The following is a 12,752-nucleotide window of genomic DNA, read 5'->3' on the forward strand; positions in this document are numbered from 1 at the left end:
TGAATTGTCAAATTTTGTTGGGAAAAACTGGTCAACCATTGCCAAGAACATAGAAAGATGGAAGGAACTGGAGGAGGCCTTCGTCCAGCAGTGGACAGAAAGTGGCTGAAAAGAAGATTATTACTGACAATGTTATCCTCCCATAATCATTTTCATTCATTTGCCAGATAGTTCCTGAGTAGAGACCAAGCAGCACTGATTTCGTTTCCATCCAATTCCTCATTCTATGCTATTGCTGCAGGCAGCCTCCTAAGGCTGAATATAATCCTTTCTCACAAAAATTCTGATATGGCTGGCCACCACCAAAGTGTTCACTTCATGGTCACTTTCACTAACTAGAAGATGTGACACTTCATTTACCATAATATCTTCTGTTGAGATAATCAAATCCAAGACCTTCGATCCACACGTAGTCTGTTATGTACTGCTTACGATGGTTGTCCCTCGAAATTTCAAGAAATTCATTCTCTTTGGTTCCTGACACTGTGTCTTCATTCCAGTCTATATTACCAAAATTGCAATCGCCCATAATGATCATTATTTTATTAGCTAGCCCATTTTGCCTAAACATTTCCTTCTCACTGCCTTTCACACTACCAGGTCTATAGCAACAGCCTACCAAATATTTCATCCTGTCCACCTTCATTTCACACCATATTGTTTCAGATCCACTGTCACTATTTGTTCCCTGCATCTCTGCCCTCAATGGGCACAACTCCTCCAATCAATAGCACTCCTTTTCTCTCTTTTGCCTTGTCTGTCTTCACAAAACACTACTTATCCCTCCATCTCTATTTCTGATAGAATATCATCCTCGTTCAACCATGTCTCACTTATTCCAAGAATTTTGGGATGAATGAACTGTATCAGTAATATAATTTCATTCCCCTTGTTTCAAATACTTCTAGCATTCATAAACATACAAACTAGCTGATTTCTCTTTCTATAAGTCCTACTTCTCAGATATGACTCCTCCACACTCTGCCCCCATCCACTCCTGTCTGTCATCACTGATATTACATCTCTCCTCAGACCTAAATTTTGTCTCTACATTCTTGCACACTTACACAGCTACTCCTTAAACCATCATCTAGACTTCTCACACAGTGTCTCTGTCCACCCTGATCTCCACCATTTCCCTATCTACCATGTTCTTTCTCTCTCATCGCATTCATATACATCTCTCCATTCACAATGGAGAGCTGTATATGTATACGAACGAGAGCTCCTGCTTCCTCAGATATTACACTTACAGCAGCAGCACACAGTTTCACCAACTGACTCGCACTAAATTCGTTCAAATGTGGTCCATCTTTGATACTACTCTCTGCATTTAGCAGACTAATGCCCCTGCAGTAATTGCAGTCATCTTTATTTGGTTTTTTATAAATTAGAAAATCTAGTGCTGTTTTTCCAGAAATCCAGAACATGTTAAAGAATTTTGGAAGTCTTTCACTTGAGTTTTTGTACAGTTCCATGATTATATCGTCTTCTCTTGGTGTTTTCATATTTATCGTAATTTTTTGGTTCTGACAGTAATATTTTCTGGTAGATCGTTCTTTGTATAAAATTTTACTTCTTTATCATCAGTCAAGAAATTTTGAAAATAAGTTACCCATTTTTCTAAATATATTATTTGTATTTTTACCTTTTATTTTTTCATGTATTTTATTATTTTACAGGTTTGTGGCTTAGATATGACACATCCTTTTCTAGTTCTGCCACAAAAAGGGTCCATACTTCTTGTTTTGCAATTGCAGTTTCTTTGGTACTCTATTTTTGCTTCAGCTGTCTAGTAATTTAGCCATTTCTGGTAACTTTTTTTTTTTTTATCTTTTCTATTTCTTTGTTCCAGTTTCATAGTCCTCTTCTGCTACTCCATTTACTCTTTATTCCTAAGCTTTCTTGCTTTTCTTGAGATTTGTTTCAGATTTTCCATTCCTCTTCTATATCATTAAATTTCTGTATGGTTTCTGTTTTTAAATTAGTGCATTTCTGATATTAGTATTATGATGATAATGATTCAGGCATCCATGGAGTAGTCACGTCCTAGAATACACAGTCTATCACACCACTATCAGGCAAGCATTCCACTTGGACTATTGTGTGCATGTCTGGTCTCCTTGTTTTCATTGTGATTTTGATATTGGAGAGAGTTAAAAATGATATCAGGATTATGGAATTTGTAGACTGCAGACACTAGCAGTCTACAAACAGGAGAAAGAGGGATGATATTATTGAGATCTACAAACTTCTAAAAATCATACAGGATTTCAATTGAAAGTCATCCTTGGAAGTTGAGAGTGAATACCACTAAGAAAGGGATGAGGGCTAGGTTTTTCTCTCATAGGGTGGTACATGATTGGAATGGATTCACATTGGATGTTGTGAATGCAAGCAGTGTGAATGAGTTCAAGAATAAGTATGATAGCTGGTGGTTGTAGTATGTGGCCTCCCTTGATGAGTCCCTGACTCCCTGGGGGCCTCTCTTAATTATAATAATAATATTGCCCTGATTTTTATCTGACTTCTTACTGTTTTGAGTCTAATTTCTATTAGTTATGATATACAATATTGTTTTCTGTAGATTTTTGTATCATTATACTTGCATTTGCTCTTCTTTTTTTACTCCACTATAGATTTGTATATAGTTATTTGTTCCTTTGGTACTTTTTCCTTTTTCATTGTTTCCTTTCATATCTTTACATTGACTTGGTTTAGTTGTTCCTCAAGTTCCTTTTCTTTGTGTGTGATGCTCCTTACATTCCTATTTGCAATTTTCATTATACATTCCTTCATCCAGTTTCGTTTACCTTTTCCTAATACATAGTTATTTCCCTAATAGTCTGTCTGGTTTTTTTTGGGCTGAGATTTGAAAGTACATAAAGTTTTCCCAGGACAGGCCTTTTGCTGGGTAAGTCCGGTGGCAGGGTTGTTACCTAATGCCTCTAGTCAGGCAGTTCTCACAGCGTTAGGATGATAGAGCTCATACCTGGTCACCAATGGCTTGTTTGTACTTTTAGAACTGGGTGAGGTTGCCATTTGAGTGGTGAGAGGCTATGTACACTTCATCTTCTCCCTCTCCCTTTCCCCCCTCAACACAGGACCAATTTATTTATTTTTTAACAACTGTTTATGCCATGTCACTATGCTGTGATGCTTTAGTTAGGCATGAGTCATCATGCCATTACTACTAAATTTGGCATTTCTGAATTTGTGAATCCATCAGTATTAAAGCAATTTCCATTTAGAATAATTAGTAGTTATGCTGAAAATAATGTAGAAAATTTACTGTAAACTGTTATATATATTGTAATTTTTATTTAAGTAAAGTGCATTACTGTGTATGTAACAAATTCTTAGTTGTTTGTTTTCCAATTTATTTAATCATTAGGGAACTCGTTATACAACAGAATACCTTGTCCGTTTCATTGCTCGTCTTCTTCCAGCATCTAATAAACTAGTCGACAGTGTTCTGCGTCGTTTAGTAGCCTCTCTTACTCACCAAAGCCTTGGAATAAGAGGTGTTCTCTCTCCAGCTGGAGTAAAGTGGCCAAAAATGAGAGAGGGAACTACAAACCAGGTGATGCAGTTTGTGCAAGGTTTATATGATATTGTTTCAGCACAGTGCCATAAAAGTGAAAGTGTTGTGTTTGATTCCAATGGCAATGCTGAATGTGACAGAAGTGACAGGACATACCTTGGTCTCAACCTAATGGCAAGTGCAATCTGTCGGTCAAGTAAACCTTGAAGGAAGGTAAATTTTGCTTGTGACAAAATCTATCTGTGACTCTGTGCCTTAAATCTAAATTTCCAGCGTGTTGTTAAATATTTAATAAACATTATGCTGGTTTTGCATAATAATAATATTCTTTATGAAGAGAAATTATAACAACAGGATGACATTTAATGAATACATATATAGACTTCCTTTCCTGTGGTGATAATGCAATAAAATGATTCATACTTCTATGCAAATATGTAGTGTTTATTGAATTGTTACTGTCTGAATGAGAAATTTTATTATGATTTGATATTTATAACAAATTATTGAACCACACGGCTGTTTTTAAATATCTCTAACCGAAAAAATAGAATTATAAATATACAGCACTTTATTGAAAAGAAATTCTTCACTAAACTATTTTCTATTATGCTACACATGTGCAACACAGGATTCATATTTGTGAGAAAGTTGAACTTGAATGAAATATTTGCAAGCTATGTTGGGTATCTTACCACTGAGTTATAAATATTGCTCACTTGTTTTGCTCTTGACAATGTTGCTGCAAGCCCATCCAATTTTGTCTTGGAAATGCAGCTGTATGACAGCAGAGTACTCATTCATCTCAGTCTTTGTTATTATTATTATAAGCCTTCTACCAAGAGACTTAAATTTGTCTAGGGTCATAACAGAAACTCAGCATATTACCCAGATTCATGCATTATATCTTTTACAGTACAAATAATATCTGCTAACAAAACATTAAGACCTTTTATGTTTGGGAAGGGTTCTGCATGGTTAGCCTAGTGGCTGTGCGCTTTGCAACCATATGCTTGGGGAAGGAGTGTCCTAGGCTCGATTCCTGTCAGTGATGTGAGGAGCTGAAGGATCTTCCTCAGCCATAGCCAAGTTAGCCAATGTAGGACGTGGACAGTAGGGTTTTTTACCCAGTTTATCGTGGGGGTTTTCATCTCACAAAGCAGGCAAACCGACCTTGAGAACTCAACACTACAGGCATAAGATACACTAGGGCATAAGGCTGACCACCTTATCCTGTAAATGGTTTGAGGTCCGATGATTAACAAACCCTCAACACCACAGGGGAAAAAAAATGGAATAGTAGATAAATTAAGTATATAGCTATATGCATTGTCCATAACTTTTTTTTTTTTTTTTGGCTATATTTGCTTCCCTTCAAGAAAAATGTTAGTTTTGATGATGATGTAGAAATATTTAATATGGACCTACGCTAATTAGTCTGCATCATGTAGGAGGTTTAATGTAGTATTGACATCACTAAGAAAGGGATAAAAACTAATTTTAATGCTTAAAAGAGTAAGACTTGTTTTGGAAACTGCAGCGGCACTCAGAAATCGACCAAAATTAAACAAATACGGTGCAAAAAAAAAAAAAAAAAAAACCTTTCCAAAATTTAGAAAACATTAATCGTCAGCGGTCCCAATTTACACACAGGCTGCCTACAAATGCCCATAGAGGACACATAACCTACAGAGGACTTTTGTCATCATAGCCGCACATTCATTGAGTATTGTGTTGCCTTTGCATATGTGTTACAAGCATTATTTTGTACTCCTTGAAGATGTCTCAATGACTGAGACGAATTATTGGAAGCATCAAAATTAATTTTTAATCCTTCTTAGTGCTGTCAGTACTTGATTAAACTTCCTATATGATATCCTGCCAGCACTTAACACAGGTAATTAGTCTGCACTTTTCATTAACTTTTATTTATACAAAGAATACAATAAATCAATAAACCTTTATTCTAACTGAAAGTCTGATTAAATTAGAGATTGATGGATCATTAACAATCATGCTTAATGCTTTTTTTTTTTTTTGGCTATTTTTGCTAAGCATTTGTGAATGACTATATTTGCTTCCCTTCAAGAAAAAAGTTAGTTTTGATGATGATGTAGAAATATTTAATACGGACCTACACTAATTAGTCTGCATCATGCAGACTAATTAGTGTACTTTATAGTAAACTCTTGATTTAACAGACTATTAAGGCTAGGAGTTGTCCGTTAAATCACAAATCTTAGGAATAGTATTGAAAATAAAACACTTTCAGTGGTATAATATTAATTTATTTTAATGAGAACATTTTTATAAAATACCATTTTACTGAGGATTGGGTTTGAAAAAAGCATCAAGTTTGTTGCTTTCCACTTTTATACTGTTTCTTAATACTTAACGATCTAAATTGCCGAAAATGTTCGTAATAAGCATTCACCTCTGGATCTGAAGATGCATCTATGAGTGAGATGATGTCGTCCATGTGTTCTCTAACTACCAATAGTTTCTGACCAGCTGGAACAGCTTCTTCTTCCTCGTTATCAACTTCCTGATCGCCCCATAGAACATCTTCAGCAATCTCTTCCTGCCTGAGAATTTGGTAGCCTGGGTTGCCCTCATTGATATCTAGCTATTTTTAAATGTCATTCGCAGTGACATTATCACTTCCAAGCAGCAGCAAAATTAAAGATGGTGGACTCTATGTTCTTTGTGTGCAAATATTTTGAAATGTCCTGGCTCCTCTTGTATCTTCTTATCCCCATAAAGTTCACAAACATGAGCAACAGATGCACCACTTTCCAACTTATTAACTCAAGTTTCTGTGCTATCGTCAAGTTTACTCAGTTTCTTTTAACCCCAGACATATTAACTGATATTAATAATGATTAATAACGATTTAAGTAAGAATTACTCTAGCAATGCTACTGACTCTATGCTACCGAACCAAAGCACATGCACGTGTGCGAACTATTAAGAGTACGCACGAAATATCATGAAAATACATGAATGTGTTCTAAAGAAGCAATTTATAAACACTGCCGATCGCTTCCAATTAACCATCGTATTGTTTATTTTTTAATTAATTATTTCATTATCTGTATTTATTTGTCAAATTATGTCTGTTAAATCCAAAGTCCATTGAATCGGGGTCCGTTAAATCGAGAGTTTACTGTATCATATTTGGGCAAGTGATTAGAAGAAAGGAATTTGTTTGCATTTCCAAACATATGGCTTTATGGCTTCCAAAAATATACTTCTCATGAGAGGAGTATTTTTTTGGAAGCTGAAGAGGCTATGGATTTGATGTATTTGTACCAGGATGGATGTTAAAGTTAACATCCATCCTGGTACAAATAAAAGTAAAAAAAAAAGAGAATCTCAATCCTAGTTGGTGAGCGGGGCATGGTCTTTCTTCTGGGAAATGTGATAGGATTGCATTTTAGTAGCATTAAAAATTCCCCATGTTATCTATCCTCCACTGCAAAATGGCAAGGAGATCAAGTGTTTAAGGAATTGGTTAAAGAAGATCTTGAAGCATGAATTACATGAGCACTACAAGTTTTGGAATTGAAAGAGAAGAGTGAAGAGTCTCATCAGCCAAGGTATAGGATTGGATGAGAGAGAGATCATTATAGATTGAAGAGGGTATTAATCGCTGATTTTGAATTACTAGCAAGAAATTATTATTACTTGCACCTCCATCCATGGTGTCTGAAAACACCATGGGAGGTGTTGCAGGAGGTTCACAATACCTATTATACCTCTTTTTAAACTCATTCACTGTCAAGGTACTCAAAATCATCTCTAGTAATCCTTTCCAGTCATTCCCCACTCTCTTTTGGATCATTCATATATATAAGTGTCTATCATCTCTTCTTTTCTGCTTTTACAATAAACTTTGCAATCCATGCACCAAGGTTGACTTTAATACATTTTTTTTTAATCAGCTCTCATTACTTCAAGGGTTCTCAACAGTATCATCTGTTTTTAATAGTTTCATTGCAGAAATATAATGCCACTTAATTTAGTTGATATTTTCCTTTTTTGTTAACTTTAAAGATCAGAACTATTTGCTCCTTCTATTACCCTAAAATGAATGATTTGAGAAAAATTAGAAAAGGATGAATTTGTAATACACTTTTTGGGATGACTTCTAGTCAAAATCTTTGAATTTTTGGAATTTCCTCTTCACTGCACACTGAAAAACTACCTTTTTCATTCCCATTAATCCAGCATAGAGTAATATTTCATTCCCATTAATATTATTATATTATTATTGTTACCACAAGACCTCATGGAATCAACAACTCATCTAAGAGGTCCTTTTGTCACACACGCAGCTCATCATACTGTGCCTTGAACACATTCAAACTCCTTGCAGACACCACACTCTCAGGCAAGGCATTCCAATCATTCACAACTCTACACTAAAAAAACCTGCCTCTCACTCCCCTACTCACACCCCACTTTATACAGTTTCCAGGTATGACCTCTGGTTCTCCTCTGATCTCCCACTATTTTCTATAGAACTTCTCCAGCATTGAGCCTACAACAACTACTTACCAACTTCTAGGTCTCTCTCATATCTTCCCCTCTTCCTCCTGTCCACCACACTCTGCAAATTACATCTTCTCAATCTTTCCTCGTACTCAACATTCCAGAGGTCAGAAACTACCTTAGTCAATCACCTTTGGACCGTCTCCAACATCTCATCATCCTTCTGAAAACCAGGTAACCATCTCTGGGCACAATAGTCCATGTGTGGCCTAATCAAAGCCTTATACAATGGAACAAGAATCTCCCTACTTCTACAAGTCAGTGTCCTCTGCATCATTTCCAGAAACCTTTGTGTTGTCTTCACAATTTTGCTTTTGTGTCCTCCAAATTTCAGATCCTTATCCACTATCACCCCCAGATCTCTTATTTCTTCCACCTCCAACAATATATCTTCACCAAGCATAAATTCTGCATCCCATCTTCGTTTTCCAAATTTTAAAACCTTACATTTTGCAACATTGAACTTATATCTCCATTTCTGTGCCCAATCACTCAATTTATTCAAGTCTTCTTATAAGGCCACAACATCTTCACTACTCTTCATCATCTGCAAACAACTGAATATCTCCATCCAAATCTTCACCTATATGGTTAATATATAAGTTAAACAGTAATAGCCGCAAAACAGACCCCTGAGGCACTCCACTCGTGACTTTCCTTTTCCTGGATATCGCACCCCCCATACACAACTTGTTGATACCTATCAGATAGCCAGTCTCCAATCCAATGCACCAATCTGATATTCAACCCCATCCTCTCCAGTTTGACTAACAACTTATCATGCTGTAATCTATCAAAAGCCTTTGCGAAATTAAAGTATATCACTGTGTATCCTTCTCCTCTGTCCAAGGAAGCAGTAACCTTATTGTAATAAGTAAGTAGATTACTAAAACATGACCTCCCTTTACCAAATCCATGCTATCCATCAAAGACAATACCACTGTAGTCAACCCAACTCTGGATCCTAGTTCTCACAAGCTTCTCCAACATCTTAATCACAACACCTGACACACAGATAGGCCTATAGTTTGATGCTTCAGTTTGATCACCTTCTTTATGAAGTGGCACAATCTTGCCCTCCTTCCATTCCTTAGGTACTTGACCAAGTGCAAGACTCGTATTAAAAAAATATGTCAAGGCAGGTGTCTACTCTCTGGAACATTCCTTCAGAATACGCGGTGATATATTATCAAGTCCCACAGCCTTATTAACATCTATGTTGTTTATTATTTTAACGGTATAATAGAATACAGAAACTAAGTAAATAATTAATTTATTAACTTAATGCTGATATTTCGCTGGTGTTATAAACCAGCATCTTCAGAGCACAAAAACACTGTTTGTCACAATACGCGAGACTAAAACAACATGGTGTACTTAAACAAAATTGTAGCAGCAACACAAAGACTAGAGTCCTGATTTTGGCACCCTCTATCTGAAAAAAAAAAAAAAAGCTATCATATATTACTAGAGTCCTAGAAAAGTGCTAGTTTTTTCTTAATATGACTGTCTACCAGATCTTCGGCAAGTTAATACAGCCATATTTGTTGAGATTTGGAGTGTGTTTTAGGGCTTCTGTGTAGTACTTCTGTATTTTTCCAGTTGATCCTGTGTGCAGGGGTATCCAGAGCATGGTCTGCTAGGCCCGACTTCCCATAATGATAATTCCGGACGTATCTTTTATGTTCGCTGATGCGGATGTTCACAGTTCTTCCTGTTTGACCGTAGTATGCTTGATTGCATGAGCAAGGTACTTGGTAGACTCCTGGATGTGATAAAGGAGGAATGCTGTCCTTGGGTGAGCGGATGAGGGTGGCTAATTTGCTACATGGTCTGAACGTAGTGCGTAGTTTATGTTTATTGAGAATTCTTGAGATCTTTTCGGATGTGCCTTTAATGTAAGGGATGGTGACTGTTTTGTTGTAGTTCTCTGTGGTGGATGGTGGGAGGGGTTTCTTAGGAGTGTTTAGTATTTTGTTTATTTTATGTGGATTGTAGCCGTTGGCCAAGAAGGTGTGGTGTAAGTGAGTCAGTTCAGCAGTAAGAGCCTTGTCATTGGAACAGATTGCTCTCGCTCTATGGGTTAGGGTTTTTAATATGCCATATTGTTGAGAAGGATGATGGTGTGATTGTTTGTGTAAGTATCTACCTGTATGTGTGGGTTTTCTAAAAACTGAAAATGATAAGGAACCATCTGGGAGACGTGTGATGAGTGTATCCAGGAAGGGCAGACAGTTGTTGGCTTCCAGTTCCATAGTAAAGTGGATTTTTGGATGTTGGCTATTTAAATGTGCTAAGAATGTTTTCAATGTCTCAGGGCCATGTGGCCAAATAGCAAGCACATCGTCAACATAGCGTAGCCAAAGTGTTGGTTTGAGAGTGGCTGTATTGATTGCTTGTTTTTCCAGGTGTTCTATGTAAAAGTTGGCTGGGGGGGGGGGGGAGCCCATGGCTGTCCCATCAATTTGTTTGTATATTTTCCCTTTCCATGTGAAATATCCTGCATGTATTGTGAATTTGAATAGTTCAAATATATCAGGGAGGAAGTGTGACTTCAGTAGATTGAGGGTTTCTATTAGTGGTACACATTTGTGAATAGTGAAGTGATGTCAAAGCTTACTATTAAGTCTGAGCTTTTTAGGGTACGGTGTTGTAAGATGCTTTTTAGGTGTGCTGAATTTTTGACAAAGGAGGGAGAATTGTTTGTGAGAGTGGCTAGTAGCTTCGCTAAATGTCTAGCCAGTTTGTATGTGGGACTATTTATACTGTCCACAATTGGGCGTAGGGGTGTGCCTTGCTTGTGAATTTTTGGTGCTCCATAGATCCTCGGTGTTTTAACATGGAAGGGTTTGAGTTTGTTAACTGTGTCTTTGGGCCAGGAAGTGACTTTTTTCAATAATTTTCGTGCCTTATTCTTTTGTGTGTTGGTGGGATTGCGATCTATAATTTTGTATGTTGACTGATCTTGTAATAGTGTGTGCATTTTGTTTTCATATTCAGTTGTGTCCATCACCACGGGTGTATTTCCTTTGTCTGCTTTTATTATGGTAATCTGGCTGTTGTTGTGTAGCTCTTTTATAGCAATGAATTGCTTATGTGGGACATTATTTTTGGGAGGCTTGGACTTGATTAGGATGTTGGCCACATCTAAACGTATGTTGTTAGCTATTGTTGGAGGCAGGTCGTATATTCCTCGTTCGATGGACGCCATTATTTCGGCTTTTGGAACTTGCTTGGGAGTTATGGCAAAGTTGTGCCCTCAACTTAAAGCACTCGTGGCTTCTTTGCTTAAGGTGAGTGACGATAGATTCACGACGACGAGGTCTTGTTGTAATTGCGGTTGTTGTATGGTGTTCCGTTGTTGGAGATTTTCAAACTTATTTTGGTGCCGGTTTTTGACTCTGTCGAATTCTTTTTTTGCCGTTGCGTCGGTGATGTTATCTAGGATCTGCCAAAGTTCCGTATTTAGAATATTATGCAGTGATTCTCGTAAAGCGTTGATGGTTGAATTTTATCTTGCTAATTCCAGACGAGTGGTATTAATCTGTTCACGTAAAAGCGCTACACTCGCTCGTTTATAGATGCGTTGGGCTTTGGCCGAGTGGAACTTGTTTTTGATTTTAAAACAGTTCGGTATTAATTTGGTGTCTCGGCACCTCTTTAAGAAGGCTAACCTGTTTAGTTGCCGCGCCAATTTCAACTTCCACTTACCATATTGTCGTGTCTTGCGTACAATATCGTCTCCGTGAAGAATCCTTAAACGTGTGGACAGACTTATGTGTTCGTCGAACTTTGGCAGATCCTAGATAACATCACCGACGCAACGGCAAAAAAAGAATTCGACAGAGTCAAAAACCGGCACCAAAATAAGTTTGAAAATCTCCAACAACGGAACACCATACAACGACCGCAATTACAACAAGACCTCGTCGTCGTGAATCTATCGTCACTCACCTTAAGCAAAGAAGCCACGAGTGCTTTAAGTTGAGGACACAACTTTGCCATAACTCCCAAGCAAGTTCCAAAAGCCGAAATAATGGCGTCCATCGAACGAGGAATATACGACCTGCCTCCAACAATAGCTAACAACATACGTTTAGATGTGGTCAACATCCTAATCAAGTCCAAGCCTTCCAAAAATAATATCCCACATAAGGAATTCATTGCTATAAAAGAGCTACACAACAACAGCCAGATTACCATAATAAAAGCAGACAAAGGAAATACAACCGTGGTGATGGACACAACTCAATATGAAAACAAAATGCACACACTATTACAAGATCAGTCAACATACAAAATTATAGATCGCAATCCCACCAACACACAAAAGAATTAGGCACGAAAATTATTGAAAAAAGTCACTTCCTGGCCCAAAGACACAGTTAACAAACTCAAACCCTTCCATGTTAAAACACCGAGGATCTATGGAGCACCAAAAATTCACAAGCAAGGCACACCCCTACGCCCAATTGTGGACAGTATAAATAGTCCCACATACAAACTGGCTAGACATTTAGCGAAGCTACTAGTAACTCTCACAAACAATTCTCCCTCCTTTGTCAAAAATTCAGCACACCTAAAAAGCATCTTACAACACCGTACCCTAAAAAGCTCAGACTTAATAGTAAGCTTTGACATCACTTCACTATTC

The 12,752-nt window shown here is 37.2% G+C and overlaps 1 protein-coding gene across 3 annotated transcripts in view; it reads left to right on the forward strand.

Moving 5' to 3' along the window:
* The window catches only part of LOC150106221 (protein tyrosine phosphatase domain-containing protein 1-like), a 719,641-nt gene that overhangs the window by 601,840 nt on the left and 105,049 nt on the right, over positions 1-12,752 (forward strand). For 2 of the 3 annotated variants that reach the window (XM_090392246.1, XM_090392248.1), the window contains one exon: positions 3,395-3,978. In XM_090392246.1, the coding sequence (XP_090248372.1) occupies positions 3,395-3,751 (357 nt within the window). In that variant the 3' untranslated portion in view covers positions 3,752-3,978. Of the gene's footprint in view, positions 1-3,394; positions 3,979-12,752 lie in introns of those variants that run through there. The other variant, XM_090392247.1, reaches the window with a different exon arrangement.

This window comes from Typopeltis vanoorti, chromosome 5 (assembly GCF_054136105.1).
Source record: "Typopeltis vanoorti isolate ZY-2024b chromosome 5, IOZ_Tvanoo_1.0, whole genome shotgun sequence".
NCBI lineage: Eukaryota > Metazoa > Arthropoda > Arachnida > Uropygi > Thelyphonidae > Typopeltis > Typopeltis vanoorti.